At 42.0% G+C, this 18,532-nt stretch overlaps 1 protein-coding gene across 2 annotated transcripts in view; it reads left to right on the top strand.

Moving 5' to 3' along the window:
- The window catches only part of arnt2 (aryl-hydrocarbon receptor nuclear translocator 2), a 69,181-nt gene extending 53,521 nt beyond the window's left edge, over positions 1-15,660 (top strand). For both annotated transcript variants that reach the window (XM_076729555.1, XM_076729639.1), the window contains 7 exons: positions 4,925-5,000; positions 5,461-5,584; positions 5,774-5,876; positions 6,018-6,156; positions 7,618-7,768; positions 12,633-12,778; positions 12,951-15,660. In XM_076729555.1, coding sequence (XP_076585670.1) covers positions 4,925-5,000; positions 5,461-5,584; positions 5,774-5,876; positions 6,018-6,156; positions 7,618-7,768; positions 12,633-12,778; positions 12,951-13,049 — 838 coding nt within the window. In that variant the 3' untranslated portion in view covers positions 13,050-15,660. The remainder of the gene's footprint in view (positions 1-4,924; positions 5,001-5,460; positions 5,585-5,773; positions 5,877-6,017; positions 6,157-7,617; positions 7,769-12,632; positions 12,779-12,950) is intronic.
- The last annotated feature ends 2,872 nt before the right edge of the window (positions 15,661-18,532 follow it).

Below are 18,532 nucleotides of genomic sequence, written 5' to 3'. Positions count from 1 at the left end.
ACATGATTCAGAGGTCTACAGACTCCCGCTGTATCTTGCAAATAGTCAGATTTCCACTCAGTGTCCCTCAGTCTTCACCTGGAAACATTTCACATCCTGTTCCTCCTGCATGTACTCTCAGCTGTCATCACTAGATTACCAAACACACAGCTAATAGCGTGTGTGTGTGTTACAGATATGAATCACTGTCACCCTCAGGCTGAAGTGGCAGCCAGAGTATGAACAGAATGTGTTAGATTTATGAGGTCACTGTTAAAAAAATGAATGTCGTTTATCAGAATACCACAAAGCTCAGACACATGTGGCTTTCCCCAGTTCCTCACAGCATGATGAATACCTGTGTCTCCTCTGTGCACATGTGTCCGTGCATATTTATGTTCAAGTGGGAACACAGTAGGTCATTTCCTTAGTGTGGAGAGAACATCAATGAACTGTACGTGCACAAGATCAGCTCAGCATGCACAGTGAACGTCTGTGTGTCTGGAAGACGCACACTTAATTAATATATCACTTCTGTGGAGGAAATAATAGAAATGCATTTGCCAAAGAAGTAATGATATTGATCACGAGATATGAACTTGTTCCAGGAATGATCCTTTCATTAGTGTTGAATGTGATGCATATTAGTTATTATGATGAGGCTCAGGAGCTATGTGCTCTCTGTTGGAGTTGATAATCAAGCTTTCTGTTTATGGAGTCGTGATGAATTCTTTGAATTAGTCTTCTCAGCTCAGGAGCCAACTAGTTCCTTGACTGATATGGTGGATCAGTAATTGGAAGACCATGTGATGTTTCATCACATCTGCCGTGATGAATACTTTTCAAATAACTTTCTGTGCATTTTTCTAAATTGTACTGACTTTTTTCAGACCTTCCATTTGGTCTTGTATGAAATGCAGTTTATCCACTGTGTTTTTCTTATTTGAACTCGTTCTGAATTTATGGGTTGATTAATTCTTATTTTAAATTGAAATGAGTTCAGCACAGATCCAGGGAGAGCTTCCTACACGATAAACCTGCTCTGAAATACTCTCAGTCTTGATACTACATAGTGCTGCTGATGTGTTTTAATCAGCTGATCACAGGCCACCAACAGCTGGCTCACTTGTTGTGCCATCTCTGACTATGAAGTAAGCCTTTGCAGAGGCTAGTGTCCAGCTTACTTTCCATGGTGAATGTGAACCTTCTGTGGCAAATGACTGAATGAACCTGTAATATCCTGTTTGACAGCATGCTCCTCTGCATGCTCTCCGTTTTTGTTATCAAGGTCATGTGATGCTGACCCACATTCTCCATCCAGCTACTGAAGCAAGGTTGTTCAGGCTCAGGTGAAACCTGTTTGGTGTCAGCATTGATACTGATTAGCCCCATTTTTGCTGATACTCAGTATTTAGTATTCACTGTTTTTCACAGAATTGAATATTTTACTCTTTGCAGCATTATGTATTGAAAGACAGTTGCTGCACATGAATGGCCTGCATAAATAATTGATCAAAGCTAGCATTTCAACATGTATGGAGCAAGGCAGGTGATATTCGGGGGAAATATTTGATCTTTGGAATTAGAAATCTATTCACTCAAATCGAGACTAAATACACACAAATTAAGCAATGCAAGGGCACAAGTTTGGAAATTGTGCTCACAGATGAACCTTTTTAATGCCATGACACATGCCTGGGTTTGTAAATATGTAATTAAGGATATAGATTTATGAAAAATAACTGATCAATAATATTCTCATTTTACTCTCCGGCTTGAAGCCCTCGTTTTGAACACACTCCTCCATCCATCCATCCATCCATCCATCCATCCATCCATCCATCCATCCATCCATCCTCTTCTTCCTGATGAGGTGTAGGAGTGTTGTTTCAGTCAGTGAACTGCCGTTTGACGCTGTGAGCATTATGCCAAAGTAACTGCACATGTGTGGGTGTGACTACAGCAGCAGTTTGTGTTCCCACGGGCTCTTTCTCTCTGGCCTCATGCTTGATATGAGCATACACTGGGCACATCTCAGAATCACTAATCATCATTGAACCTTCACAGCTATGTAGTTTTTGTGTCTCTCACAGCCCAGTGCCATCCTGTGTGTACTGCGTGCACCAGAAATGTTCACAGCTGTTGTTCGAAATTGTTGTAGTGCTTTCTCCAGCTTAGTGCAGGTTAAAGCAACACCTATGTGCACTCTCCATTCCCATTGTTAGGGGCCATGTGCATCAGAGTGAGCTGTAGTGGTGACACAGAGGTGCCTGTTTGCTTCCGTCTTGCTTGCCCTCCAGTTCTCTTATGAAGGAGCTGCCCTGCCCAACAATATTAAGTATGTTAAGGTGAATACTTAATATTTGATGTGCTTCAGAAATAGTGTGAGAGTTGTTGTTTTAATCATAATAAATTCATAGACTTTGGTCATTGTGTTAGATTTCATTATATTGTAAGGTGAGTGTGTGTTGTAGGAAAGGCTCGTTTAGCCATCCTAAATATACTATTATTCAAAAAATGATTTTTTTTCTACATCATCATTAATTCCTGGTGTCTATTTCTGCATGTAGACCAAAATGATATGTCATCAAGAATGAAAGCAAAGTACAGAGAGAGAAAGCACGTCCTCATTCTGTTTTTGAGCTAAACAAATAGCCCACTTTGTGCTTTTTGATGAATATGAAATTGAAGACTCTGCAGTAAGAGCTCTTCATGCAGACTATTTTGGTCTTGAAGTGAAGTGATCCAAAGCTATTACAGCAGCGGGGTGTCTCTTCCCTGAAACCTCTCACAGGAATGTACTTCCAGTCTATTGCATCTAAAACATGGCATCTGAGTTTTTTTTTTTTTTTTAAATCAAATGAATGCTCAGGTTCATTCGCTGTACCACTAACAAATGGAGTGTGAGATTGACAGGTGGATGAGTACAGCCTTGATAGTAGTGCAGCGATTGTACTGAACTGCTGCAGTGCAGAGGGAGCTGAGCATAAAGGCTAAGCTGACCAACAACTAGTTGATCTACCTTTCGGCCCACACCTATGGTCATGACTGAAAGAATGAGATCATGGATACTAGCAGCAAAAATGACTTTCCTTCACAGTGTCCTGGCTCACCCATGCTCTCAAAGTGATTGCAGGATTGTTTAACAGTGTGTGGAACCTCCCTCTCCTGCACCTTTTACGATTGGCTAAGAGTGTGCAGGTATGAAAGCACACAAGGTCTGAACATCTTTCTCAAGCTCGCTGTTTTGTTTGCTCTTCGCACAACTGCTTCTGTCACTTTTCATGTGAGTGCGACCAAGTGCAACACCACGTTATGTCTCCAAGGTGACTGTCTAAAAATGAGCACCATTATCCCCGTGTAGAGAGCCGATCACGTCTCACCCCCGTCTGTGATGGCAGGGATTGCACCGGGCTTCTGAATGTTGCTGTTTACAGGTGCATATACTTTGACTTTAGACATGGTCAGAGAGCACTTTGTACAACCCAGTTCATTTGAGGCGTACCTCTGCCTTGAGGGACGGGTAACCAGATCAGAAATTCAAAGGAGGCTCAGGGTAGCTGCTCCTTCAGGAACCAGTCAAATCGGTTCAGGTGTCAGATTAGGATGCCTCCTGGATTCCTCCTTGTGGAGGTATTCCAGACACATCCGACTGGGAGGAGCCCCCAGAACAGACCCAGAACACACTTGAAGGTTTACATAGTCCGTCTGGTCTGGGAAAGTCTTCAGATCCCAGAGGAGAAACAGGAAGGCGTAGCTAAGTGGAATATCACCTGGGTTACTTTACAGTACTTAGTCTTTGCAGTGCAAGTGTGGAGCACATTGTAACGGCCAATGACGAACCATCTATAGCCTGAGGCCCTGGCCACAAATTGTCTAGACAGGTTTTTTCATGTTATGGAGGCCCAATACTAGATATCAGTCGAGCTGAATTTATATCTCGAGGGCAATTTATGCGAGTCCTGTCCTGTCATAAGCCAAATGAGAATAATTATTTGAAATTGCTTTTTTGCTAAACATGACACAACAATACCGTGCAGATATACTTATAGAGACAGTTTCCTTCAGATTCCCTCAACTGGATGATGAAGTTTCACATAAATGGCCATAAATGGTGGTATGAGAAGCCCTCTGACTTCAGTGTGTCTGTGGGGGAAGTTTTGACAGACGACAGACATACACACACACACACACACACACACACACACACACACACACACACACACGTACCTACACGCATACATACTTACATACTTTGTTACTAACTTACTTAAGTACAGACTTTAGAGTTAAAAGTAAAAAAGCTCCTGTCCTTTAAACAAACACACACACTGAGGTTATCCTCCACTCCATGTTGCTGTGCAGACTGTGTTGACTGATGTTTTCCTCCACCACCTTGCTTTTCTGGTGCAGGTTCTCAGCTTTTCATTACCATGCTCGCTAATGGTGTGTCTTGCCAGGTGCATGCTGGTTTCAGACCTGACCTGCACTGCTGTGGGTCTTTCACTGCTGCTTGGATTATTAGGGCACAGCCTACATGTCCTGATTCAATGACTGTGCTGACCCTCCGACTTTTCCTTTAGCACTACCAGCCGGCCTCTGTTTTTAATTACTGGATTGGGACAAAATTTCTCTTGTATTTCAGTGTCTCCTGTCCCAAAAAACAGTTATCATCTACATGGATATATATAGATTATTAAATTAAGTGTTTATGCACCATGTTAGTCATTTTATACAGAATTTAAAATGTAGATTAACTAATTAATTTAGATATATATATATATATATACATACATAAACACACACACACACACACACACACACACACACATATATATATAACATTATTATATTCTAGTGAATGAAATGGTTTGGTAACATGCTGTATGTGTCAGTCTGTTCCTGAGGTGCTGGTCCTGGACACGGTGTGTGTTGTGTTTTGCAGGCAGCTACAGCAGCAGCAGCAGGCAGAACTGGAGGTTCACCAGAGAGATGGATTGACTGCCTATGATCTTTCCCAGGTAACCCTCTGCTTTAAAACCACGTCATGACTTACAGTAGCTGTTTCAAAGAAACTTACCCTCTGTGGAATTTAGATTGAAATAACTGGACATAATTGCTAGACAACAAATGTTAAATTAGCAGGTATTAATGTGTCGTTTTTTTTTGTCCTTTCATATGATTTTGTGCAGTTTACTTGCATATGACATAGATATTATAGAGTTTACTGCTAAATGAACACCACCATAGGACCAGTGTTTATCAAGAATCCCAGAGGAGGAGGTTTAAACTGGGAACAAATTCAGAACACAACTAAATCCAGTTTCCTTTTTTCTTGGTTACTTGGCTAAAAAGCTGTTGAACTTGTGTCGATACAGGTGTGTGGATTGTTTGTGTTCATTTTTTTGACCTGAGTCGAACCATCCTTAGCATCAGTCCTTGTGCCCTCCTCCATCCTAACTCCATCTCCCCCACCCTCAGGTGCCTGTGGCCAGCGTCAGCAGTGGAGTCCATGAGTCAGGGAAGAACATCGACAAGACAGAAGCACTGTTCTCCCAGGAGAGAGACCCCCGCTTTGCTGAGATGTACACCAGCATCTCTGGCTGTACGACACACACACAGAAACATGCACACAAACATCAGCATCCACCCCATAGTTACTTCCTGACAGTTTCTGGTTTAGCTTTATATTGATATTATTTTTATAATGCTGACCCAAGTCCATATGTTTTATTTTTGTGTGTGTGTGTGTGTGTGTGTGTGTGTGTGTGTGTGTGTGTGTGTGTGTGTGTAGCGGGAGATAAGAAGATGATGGTTCCCTCCTCCACAGCCGGAGGACAGCAGCTCTACTCACAGAGCTCTCCGTTCCAGCAGGGACACTCCGGCAAAAGCTTCAGGTACATGTCAGTGCTGTGTGTTAGTGCATGTAATGCTCAGCAGGTGACGTCCATAACTCACTTAGTGTGTCTCTCTGGAGAGATGTTCAGCCTGACTGAGCGTCATATTTCACTCTGTTGTTTGTTTGTTTGTGCACACAGTTCCTCTGTGATCCATGTCCCCGGCGTGAATGACATCCAGCCATCAGGCTCATCCAATCAGAATCTCGCTCAGATCACCAGACAGCTCAATCCAGGCCAGGTGGCATGGTCAGGCAACCGACCCCCCTTTTCTGGACAGGTAACACACGCACACAAATGAACCCACAGGCAGACAGTGTTTACTGAAAGCATTGCTCTGTGTCGAAAATAAAGTCAGGAATCTCCTTGTCATGATTGCCAAACTCTTTTTATATGCTCCTCTTGTCCCAGACTCCCATGTTTTATATGTACGTGTGTGTCTGTGTGAGTGTGTGTGTGTGTGTGTGTTCCACAGTCCTGCTAAGTGAATGTGCTGAGCATGTGTATCTTAACAGAATCATCTGTCTTCCATACACGCTGTTGCATTTGTCAGGTCATTCCACTGGACTGAGTTCTTTGTTGGTCAGTAAATTCTAAATGCATCACAATAACTTCCAGATGACATGAGAGGAAAATAAGGCTGAATGTTTTCACCACCTCTAAACACAGCAGACATGAAGAAGTGACATCATGCAGGGAGTCCTGGAAAGCCTAGGTAACCTGCCACCCTGCAGTGGAGTTTCACGATGTTGGAAGAGCCCAGTTGTCCCAACTATTGAACAGGAACGAAAGAAGAAGTTATCATGTTGTTTTTGAACCATAACAAGTCCCCAAAATGTATTTTGGTCTGTCTTTGGATCAGCTGGAAGCTTGAATTACAGGAGTAAAGTAAAGAAAAACATCAGTCTGTAGGTTGTTGGAATATTGTCTTGAACAGCAGCAAACATGTCTCAGTTCTCAAAGTACAGTGAATTCACATTTAAAACTCAGCTTATTTAAAAGCAGAGCGTAGCTGCAACCAAACAATAACCCACTTTTTCCTGAAGCACACAGAGACACACTGGAGATACTTTGAATCCTGTTTTTGTTTTGGTAATTGCTAAAAGTTACCACAACAAATAGTTCCCCAGCAGAATGGTCGTGGAATTGTTTTTCTCTGTTCTGTATTCCTGCTTCATTTTTGTGTGTCAGTCGTGTCCTTCGTGTTGCTAAACACAGAAACACCAGGCTGTCACCATCACACAGGATTCTGTTAGGACCACCGTTTCAATTATGTCAACTGTGTTTCTGAGAAATTGTGTCATGTTTATCATTTTTGAATTCCAGGCAGCTGCATAATACCCATGAGCCTCAGCTGCCGTTTCCAATTTCTGCTGGTTATTCCCTGACAGAATTTGAAGCCTGAAGATAGGATGTTTCTTGTAGAAAGACACTTTAGGAGTCATAGTTAACTTCTCCCCTGTTTTGTACAACAACAAAAAAAAAATGCTTTGCTCATGTGAAAATGGATCGCAGCTTTAAGTACGTTTTGTGAATGGTGTGGTGTGAAAGTAAAAGGAAATTTGGTATTTTTCACTGTTTCACTGTTTGCATAATTTGCATTCTGACACTGACCGTGTTCAGACAGTCCTGCCTGACGGGAGAGCAGCATGAAGCTCCTGAAGTTTCCCACTGACCTGTGAACGCTGTACTGTATTATGCAGACTGTACTGTATATGTAACCAGTGTCTGTGCTCTCCAGTCCAGTAAAGCCCAGTCCAGTCCCTTTGGTATTGGTTCTGGCCACAGCTACCAGACTGACCCGGCCTCCTACAGTCCCCTGTCATCCCCAGCCACTTCCTCCCCCAGCGGCAACGCCTACTCAGGACTGACAAACCGCAGCACAGCTTTTGGTGAGCTCTCATTTATGACTGGCTGATGTGGAACGTTTGTTCGTGTTTTGTGGAGGTCCCTGTGAGTCTGTGTCTTTCTGCCTGCCACCATAATGAACATTATGAACACAGTCACTGAGGAGCAGCATCCTCACAGCACAGCTTCTGTTCTCTGCAAGATCTTATGAGGTAGAGTTTGGCAATAACACTGAAACCAAAATCACAATATTAATTAGAATACAATTAACTATATACCACAGTGTTGCAAATGTGTAAGTGACTGAACCTAAAGTGATCAAATAAATCCCATTGTTATACACACATACATTGTTGTCGAGCCTTTGGATGTGTAAGAGTAAAATTTCAGTTCTAATTTTGTAAACATCCAGCTGACTGGGAATCATTCATGTAGACGAGAGAATTCAGAATTACACCAGCTCTGTCATTGTATCATCACACGAAGATTCCACTGAAGTCATGAAATGATAATAGTAAATTATCACTCAGACATTTTAATCTGTCTGGCTGTGCCTCGCTAGTTACATTTGTTTATCAGTTAGAAAACCTGAGGCAGTGTGCCTGCTATTCATTTGGAAATAGTATACAAAGAGAATGAACAATACAGCTGAAATATGTCACTCTCCCAATGCTGTCACCTTCCCCACTGGGCGAAATGAGTTGAATTGTTGAAATAACTGCAACATATAGCCGAGGAGGTAAAGAAACCCAAAGATTAAGACATGAAATTGTTTGGAGACAGAGGTGAATATTGTTGCAGAAGCCTTTGAATGGTGGGACCACAGAAGGAATAAAACATGATACAGAAGTTGCTGTGCTTCTTCTCCACACTTGTAAATGGTAAACTCCTCTAAACGCTCCTCACATACATGACCCTTACTCCGTAATAAACACAGGTCTGGTGTGTGTTTGTCATTAGACAGGGCAGCGAGTCACCCAGCCTCGTCTAACAACAAATACTGTAACAGGAGAACAAAAGACAGTTTGCAGTCTTGGACTTAAGCCACAGCACACAGACTAACTGGAAATGTTTGGGTAAATCACCACACAAGATTTTTGTAAAGCTTAGCTGAGAAAAAAACGGCAGCATTGCATGCTGCCTTACCATTCTACATCAACAAACTCTTGATCCGTCATTTTTGCAATGGGATCAAATAATATATTGCCAGAGACTAGATTTCACACATTGTGCACACAAGTGCATCTGAATGATGCTCTGAAATCTGTGTTATAGTTTACACTTTCTAAGTGTGGCATCATGTGAAATGAGTAGACTACAAATATGAGCTTCCATGAGCTTCACCATATTAAAAATGTCAGTGTAAGTCACAAGTTGTAATCCCTGATCTATCCAGAATGTTTCCACGTCTCCTGTCCAGGTGATGGAGAGGCACCACTGATGCTCCTTCAGGAAGTTGGATATGTAGCAGCACTCCGGTGGTTTCTTGTAAAATGAGCGTCACATAGCAAACATGCAGCACACACAAAGCCCCTGCATCAACACCTCAGTGTGCTGCTGAGCTCAGAAGGATCCCTTAGCGTTAGCTATTACAGCACAAATAACATCACAACTTGCCAAAGGGAGAAGAAAGAAAAGATCGTTGGAATCTTGAGAACTCAGCTGAGACCAGGTTACAGTTTCCATGTATTCAAATCAATTAGGAGAGCCATTTTCCTGCTTTCAAGACTCACTGCCTTATTTTTGTCCTGTGCAGAGGTAATTACATGGATGGGAAAGCAAAGCAGACAGAGCTAAAGTCACTCATTAACAGTTCCATCCACCATCAATATACATCATTCTGTGTGGCCTTCAAAGCTTTTCTCTCACTTCACACTGTGTTAACAGCCTTTTTATGAGTGTCATGAATAACACAGCAAGGTTGCATCTGAGTGCTTCTAAACACTACTTAATAAAAAGTCATTTTCCACTAATGGACTGGCACAAAAAGTTATGTCAGATTGCCCACACTGAGTAGTCTGCATGCTGGAGTATTCTCACACAAAGGCAAAATACTGAGCATCATTAAATTCCAATTCAAGCCCTGCCTGATCCAAATCCAGCAGCAGGATTTGAGAATGATTTGAGAATATATTTTTGTGGTCGACTTCAGGCTGCGAGCATGTGAATGAGGATTCATGTGCTGCTGGGAGATTCTGACATCGCACACTTCAGAGTTAGCTGCAAGTCAAGCTCACAAACAGACGTGTGTGTGTGTGTGTGTGTGTGTGTGTGTGTGTGTGTGTGTGTGTGTGTGTGTGTGTATATAAAAGCCCTGTTGGAATATGCATATTGAGTGACATCACTTTTTCTATCTCAGTTTGGGATTAGAGACAACAATCTTGCAACAGAAAGAGGTTTAGAGACGTAGTCGTTTATCAGGTGAGGCAGGTTCAACAAAAAGGCAATTTTGAGTTTACTTCATAGAAATGTGTTACACACGCATTTCCAGATAGGCTGTCCAAAACAAATCTTTCCCAAGGAGTGTGAGTGTGTCTGGCTATAAATCACAGCGTGGTGTCTGGCATTTAATGGTCCAGGTTGACCTTACAAACTCAATATCTGCTTCATCCCCAGAGAACACATTAGTTTAAACATACACAACCTCCTACACACACTCCAACACTTGCTGCCACTCTGCTGTCTTAATACACATTACTCTTACAGGCATTAGCTTTTAATCCTCTAGAAGTTGAACTTGCTCATTGCTGGTACACGCTATAAAAAAAACCTTTTTCCTAAAAGATATCAAAGTCATTTTAGTGTGATTTGAGAGTTTTCTTTTTGTAGGTGAATTTGTGCAACTCATAGTGCAGCAAAATAACCAACAGTGATCCAAAAGCATGCATCAGTGACTGTTTCTCTCTCGGTAGTTCTGTAAACTGCAGCAAGTGTGCATGTAGTTCAGCTATTCACATTGTCAATTCTCTCAAATTCTCACACACCCTTCAAATGAATCAAATTAATATAGCCCAGCCCCAGACCTGTGGGGCTGTGTGCACTCAGGAGAGGAATGGAGGTCAGAACAAGCAAACACGATGAAGACATCACCTTGGATTTTGGGAATTATTACAGCATTGTTTGAGAAAATAATCAGCAGATTGATCAGTAATGAAAAGAATTTGTGCAGTTGTTATTGACAGCAAGAGTTCCAGTCCTAGATGAGACATTTCACTCTGAACCAAAGCGGTGGACAAACCAGCTGACCGACATCTCATTTTCCTGAAGCCGCACTGCTAGCGCAGCTAAAGATGGAAACATAGAGTACGAAAGGTTGCGAATGCTTTAGTGGGTGTTCAGTCAGTGATGGCTCATCAGCCAGCTGCTCTGGACTCCTGCTGTTTGTTGTCCACATGGCTGTAGGAATGAGGCATGTCCAGCATGCACTGCTACTTGATGGTATTTTAATGGACACACACATTAGCCAAATGGATTGTCTCTCTCTCTACTGCCTCGCTAATTCTTTATTTCTTCTCTTTTGTTCTCAGGCTGATTCTCAGAGTTTGATTTTTGCACTACATTCATTTTTACTTGTTCTCTCCCTCTTTCTTCCTCGGTCTGTCAGACCATTTGAAGGATGGTGTCAGTTGCAGCCAGTGCCAGCCATTTGCTCCGCTGCTGCATTTGTTTTTCACTATTGCTTATGATAAGCTCTTGTTTTTCCTTATCTGCTTTCCACTTCAGTACACAACCAGCATGCTATACGTTTGGTTAATTACTTTTTACATGTGCTCTCGTTCCTCCCATCAGCGGCCCAGGCTCTTGTTTGTATCTGTGTGGAGACGAGATGAGCTTTATGTTTATTACTATGAAACAGCGAGAATGTTCCAGCTTCCAGGCAGACAGCTTATCAATCTACTTTGCTGTAATGTACTCAGTAGACTCTGAAAACCGCCTCACGGGGAGAGCGTGTGTGTGCGTGTGCTTATCTGTATGTACATATTTTGTGTGGAAGTGCGTAGCAGTCAGTCAGGGTATGCATTTGTGAGTGAGAGCGAGTTACAAGAAGACAAGTCATGAAGCTCACATTGCTGCTGTTATCTAATTGGTTGATATAGACTACAAAAAAACCTTTTTGTAAATTTCAACGACCATAAATTCTCAAAGATAGGGGCGGGCAATGTGGCTTGTCTTGGTATATGTAATTTTATATCACAGTGACGGTATATATCACAATATACTGTATATCATCAATTACGAAACGGTTTGAATAACCATACGGTGTCAGACTTTCTAAATCCAACCCATCTTCGGTTGGTTGGGGTGCCTCCCTCCTGCTCTGTATTTATAATTTCACTCTCCTCCTCCATGTTTTCGTGTCACTCTCCTCCACAACAGAACATGATCCTGCTGCCCAAATCACATTATCTTGAGAGACAACTGAATTCGCAAGATGAGAGAATCCATCTTTGATTTGTCTGAATATATATAGCACTACTTCAGTCACACAGTATACACCATCTAACCCTGCTCAAAGAAAGATCAGGTATTTACTTTAACTGCAGAGAGAACCAAGCCTTTACTTGACACGGGCTCGTATTAGAGACAGGCTTTCATTCCTAATTTTCCTTGTTTTTATCAAGAATAATTGACCATATTTTAGCATGAAGCATCGCTGTTTTCTGATCTGCTCCTCTTTAACTTGCTGAGGATGCAAAAGCAGCATTTCCTCAATGTACAACCCTGACTCCAAAAAAGTTGGGACGGTGTGTAAAACATAAATGAAAACAGAGAGTGATCATTTCCAAACGAACAGTGATGTTAACAACAATCCAAAGAGTTTGAATTATTTTCTGGTCCATCAGATGTGATCAGTCAGACTGCGCTGCTTTCACTGAACGCACTAACTGAACCTCTGTGTGTCTCCAGATGTGTCGGGGGAGAGCAGTCAGAGTGGGGCCCAGTTCCAGGGTCGTCCCAGTGAGGTCTGGTCCCAGTGGCAGAACCAGCATCACTCCCAGCAGGCCGGGGAACAGCACACACACCCCAACCCCAGCCAGACAGAAGTCTTCCAGGTAACACACACACACACACACACACACACACACACACACACACACACACACACACACACACACACACACGCACTGAGGCTCACTCCTGTAGTGTGTCCGAGCGTCTTCCAGGCGCTGGCTGCTGACCAGTGTACACAGATATGTAATATATCCGATACCTGTGTCTCTGCAGGACATGTTACCCATGGCTGGAGATCCCACCCAGGGAACAGCCAACTACAACATCGAAGACTTCGCTGACCTCGGCATGTTCCCACCCTTCTCTGAGTAATGACCCCCCCTCTCCATCACTCTCCCTCTCAGAACTGGACTGATGTTTGCATTCATCTCTTATGTTGTCTAATTTTTCTATACTGGTGGATCACCAACACACAGCTGATGTGCAGCACGGTGAATGTCTGGGTGCACTCGTCATTGGCACACATATAGTACAAACACGCAGTCCACTAATGTTTGGGCTCCACGGCCTGCAGTATGTATCTGTGAACATACACATACCTCATTGCTGCAAAGAGGAACCCTGCTGTCAGATGGAAGGAACATCAATCGACCCGTACGAGCTGTCTGTCGTCACTGTGATGGACGTTGTCTCGAGCTCTTTGAACAAATGGTGGAGTGTGTGACATTCACGCCACTGAAACTATCAATCTCTCTGCAGTCAGCGTCAGCATGATCAGAGGAGGTCAGTCGGGGGATTATAGCTCCACTCGTCAGACAAGTACGCAAACTTTTACACCTCCTCCCTTTCAAATTTCATACAGCGAAACTTAGTTTTCACCAAAAATCTGTGTCGTCTTGATGTGACTTTTGACAGCGGCTCACGTCCACAAACACCCACGCAGACGACCAAAATTTATGACTGTGCCAGCTGCACATGTGCTGCGCTCGATGATGTGCAGACTCGCATACGTGTCTGTGTCCACATCTGTTTCAGAGTATGTCAGGGCTTGTTTTCTGGATGGAGTAATTATATCTCAGTAAAACATTTACTTTGAAATAATCCTGTTTTTCAACAACAAAGTTCTGTCGTGTAGTGAGATACGGAATGATTGCTCCTCCGCTGCTGCAAAGCATTAACTTTCTGACAGCAGTTCATAGTGCAGTTCATGTCTCCTATGACATTTGTAGTATTAGCCCCTCAGCAGGAATGACACAAAGTAGTGTTTTGAGTTAAAGCCAGGATTGTCTCTGCCAGCACCCTGTCTGCTTCTTTCCAAGCTGTTTTATCCGCTCGTTTTAATGTGATAAATTCAGCTAATATTTCTGGACAGCTGAAACTGAAATAAATTACTGCAGTAAATTTGACTTAAATATTAATTTATCAACTTAACAGGAAATATGTTGTAACATTTCAGGCTTAGTGATGGTGTTGGTATAAATCTGACGCTGACTTCTACTGGACAGTATCTTCACATTTCATTTAAATGAAATGCTAATTAATCATAACTTATCTGCAGAGGAGTTTTGGCCTGTACTGCTTCAGAAAAGTTGCCCAAAGCTGTCTGAGTTCTTGCTCAACTGTGATTGTGACTGAGGAGAAAATTATTGCAAGACATCAGCTGGCCTTTTTTGAAGATGCTGAGAGAATGGACCTCTGCACGGTTCATATTGGCCTATAGAAGAGAGACAAATCATAACATGCTGCTATGCGTCTCATTACAGCCTCCACCCTCACCTGCAGGCCCTTTACTTCCCAGCATGACTATACTGTAGTGTGAGCACACAGGTTAATACACAGTCATCCAGTTGAGTGTGGTCATAACACACGCTGACCTCTGCCTGTGTCATCAATCAGCTCACATGTATCACTAACCTAATGTGACACAGAGGCTGCTTTAGTGTTATTAGGGGATGTTATCAGTGCCAAAATAAGAACAGCTCTGGTTTATGTTCAGCCAACGCTCAGCACAGTCATGTTGACATCCATTCATGAGTAATTGTATCAGTGTGGACAGGACGACCAATAGGACCAATAAAGCAGCAGCCGACCAATCACCTCCTCTGATAACACCTGCAGTGACTGTAGAGAGCGTCAGTCAACAACACTATTGATGTACATGCCAGGAAGCTGCAAAACTACATGTAGCTACACCCACACAGTGAGATTTATGTGAGTGTTGAAGATGTACGCCTCCATCTGCCTGGTGCATCCTTTTGCACTCCATCGCTGACTCTGCCAAGCAGCAGCAGGAGAGGAGAAGCTGCTCATCTCCACCTGCTGCTGCCCTCACTCTCTCCATCAACTTTATTGTGTAACCTAGATGTAGTGACGAACTGATGCGAGTATAGAAGGATTCTATGTATACATGAAAAAATAAATAAAGTCATTGCAGACAGTTGCTAAGCTAAGGCTTAAAGTGCACTTCATGAAGCTAACTGCTAATCTCACCAGCCTGCTTTAAAAGGGAAAAACCGCCATACCGTTCAAGCAAAGCGCAGTATTTACTAGTGTATTTGGTGTTCTTCAGCTCTGGCTACTTGACTTTATTACTTTATAATCTTTTCAACTATTAAATGACTGAATAATACTTTCTAGCGGGGGAGCTTTTACATGACAGATTGTATAATGTCTCAGACAGACGGATGGGAGAACCTTGAACAGACATCGGAATCCTTTTGCTAAAGATCTCAAATTGATGTTTTTTTGTAAATAATGTGATTTTTATGTCGACTCGTGTTACTTTCACACAGTACATGTTTTTTGTGTAGGTTTTAATGATATTGTGTGCAATGTGAGTACATATTTAACTATTAGTATTTAGTTAGTCTGTTAATTGTACATTGAGTTCTAGATCTGTATAAATTGTGTAAATGTGACCCATTATTTTTGTGTAACAAATTGTGCTTGTGACAATAAATTCTTATTGGTTACGTGGCTTCCATTCAAAGTTTTAGTCTTCTGTTATTCAGGTATGCTTCACAGAACTGGGTTTTTGAAGGGCAGAATCCTTCATTTTGATCCGTGTGAAAAAATAATAGTCAAAAACAAGTATAACTGTACATATGCCTGCACATCAATGCATTAGTACTTTGTGGTGATGCTAATTTTACCTGCGATAGGAGAGTTTTTGGCCACTTTAGGGCAGTGGAAACAAGTTGTGAACACAGTATTGACATATTACCTTTAAAGTTGATGTGTTGCACTCGTCACCTAACAGCTGTTTATGTATATATCTCAAAAAGAAAAAAAACTGCCCCCGATGCTGTGCCATCAGTGTGTGAATTCATATGCACGTCGCTTTGGATAAAAGTGTCTACCAGTTACAGATCAGTGTTCACATTCATTTGGAGTGGTGTGTCTGACTGCCTGGGGAATGCAAGTCCAGTATTTCTTCTAGCTCTGTTTTAATCTCTACCAGCTCCTGAGGGAAATATCAGCTCTTCAGCTGCTACATGTTGCTGTGGTCTCCAGCTTGTTCGGTGCTGAGCAGGTAGTGTACGTTGGCTTTTTCACAGAAAACAGCTGTCTTTTGCAGCCAAACACGAGGCTATGAGGAAGCAAGAATTTAACTCGCCTCTTAATGAGGGAGAATTTACAAAATGTTTTTTTCACTGTTCTCCAATGGGCCATTTGACCACTTAACCTTTTGTACCAAAGTTTTAGGATAAAAATCTATCTATCGACAACTTTAATAACTGCACATTACTTTCTCATTTTGCTTAGGGTTTATTAGAAAGCAGAGGACCCCACAGGGCCAATTGATGTACCAAAGCATAAGCATGTCCTTTTTTATCGATAGGAAGTCAGATGGATTTGAGGAAGAGAGCGAGCTGCTGTCACAGTGAAATGTTCAGAAGTTCATCTATCCAAGATGAATAATTGAGCTGTAATTTAGACAGAGTGCCCAAACAGCTTCCTGTTCCAGTTTGTTTTGTTTTGGAAGTTTTCATCAGTCTTATGCTGTACTGAACTTATCCTCGTAACTTCTGTTTAATTGCAGCCAGTCAGACCCTGAACAGATCAGACAGCAGGATAACAAGGTTGTAGGAGCTCCATCCACAGACGGATTTCCATCAAACATGAATTTTTGTGTTCTGTTATTGTCCATTAAGTTTTACTATTTATGCAAAAAAAAAAAAAAAAACAAAACATTTTTTCCATGTAATTGCTTCAAATTACATGAATACAATTACTTCAAAGAATTCTATCCTCATTGAAGCAGCTATTAGCTCACAGTCCACATGTGTGGAATTTACCTCGGTGAATATTCACCTGCTCATTCTATGGTGAATTTTGACAAGGACAGAGCCACCGCAGCATGCAGATGCCACAGTCACTGATACAAATCATGGGCAGAATGCACCAAAATACACTAATTTAAGAATCCCCCTCGGTGACTCTGTCGTAGGCACTTTTCATTGTGCGTGGACACACAAACACAAGAACAAACAGCACTGAGTAATCACAAGTAGCAGAACAGTTACAGAAGAAACCTGTTCTGGTAAGCTAAGTCCATGTCCATGTCGACTGTCCTGCTGCATCCAGCCTCTCAAATCATGTCTGTTCATGTCAAGTCAAATGTAATTTTTACTGACAAACTCCTTCAGAATGCACTTCTAGTGAAGACCCCTTTAAATTTGCATGATTGTGTGTACAGTCTTGTCTTTTTTCATGTCATCCATGTGTAACTATTTACAGTACAACGAGGTGGCTGATGCACCTTTTATACAATAGACCTGTGGTGTGTCTTTTTCTGCTGAGTGGCATGTACAGCTCTGTTTCACTGGAGTTAATCATTCATGGCTTGTCTCTAAGACTCCTTAAGGCATTGATCAGTAAAGCTGAACACAATTTTCTGATCCCCAAACTCATAATCTTGGCTTTTGTGTTTCGCTTCACTCACAAATCTATCTATAGTAATGAGGTCAGCGACGGTATGTGCCCAGAACTGATGTCTCTCAGTCAGGGCCCTATGAAATTAGGTTTTTTTTTTTCCAAATTCCATTTGATGTTTTCCCAAATTGTTTTTTCCATTAATTTTTTTCTGAATTCTGTGTTTTATGATTCAAACAAGTGTTGTCATCAGAAAGAGTCTGAACAATCTGCTGAATTAATCTGTTGTAACTCTACATTGCACTACTTTCTTTATCAAACAGATATTCTGCAGGACAGCCTCCATATGCAGCATGAGTGTGTCTCATGGAGGCTACTCTCACATTCAGACAGCTCTCCTCTTTGCTTGACCAGAAACATGCCTCGCTTTTTCATTTTTTCCAACAGAAAATCTGACTGTGTGCATACAGCCGCAAAGTCCTCAACTTGTATCTTGCTTCTGCACATGTGGTTGCACTTCTAAGAGTTTGTTGAAGTGATGAGCTCTTGTGAATGTGCTGCCTCTCTCTCTCTCAGAGGACCTCTTCAACATGACTGTGTGTGTGTGTATGACACCAAAATAGCAGCACAGGTTTTTTTTTTTTTTTTGTCCATTCAGCCTAGGCACTGTGAAATACACACTTTTAGGCCAATGGTAGGGAAATCCCTGATCTTTAGAAGTTCCGCAATAGTCAGCATTTTACAGTTGATTCCATTTTTATTATGAAGTTCCAAGGTTCTGTGTTTTCTGCATCACAGGAATCATCCGGCCCTACTAATCCATCCATGACTATATATACATGGTTAGTGTGGAAACTGTACATACAGGGTTGTGGTCTGGTTGGCACTGTGCTATACAAGTACAGTGCAAGTGTGCATTAGGATGGAGTCAATACTTCATGGAAAATGCAAGTGTTCAGAGTTCAGAGTGCTAAAACACA

The sequence above is a fragment of the Chaetodon auriga genome, chromosome 1 (genome assembly GCF_051107435.1).
Source record: "Chaetodon auriga isolate fChaAug3 chromosome 1, fChaAug3.hap1, whole genome shotgun sequence".
Taxonomy (NCBI): Eukaryota; Metazoa; Chordata; class Actinopteri; order Chaetodontiformes; family Chaetodontidae; genus Chaetodon; species Chaetodon auriga.
This window is presented reverse-complemented; position numbering and strand designations above follow the sequence as displayed.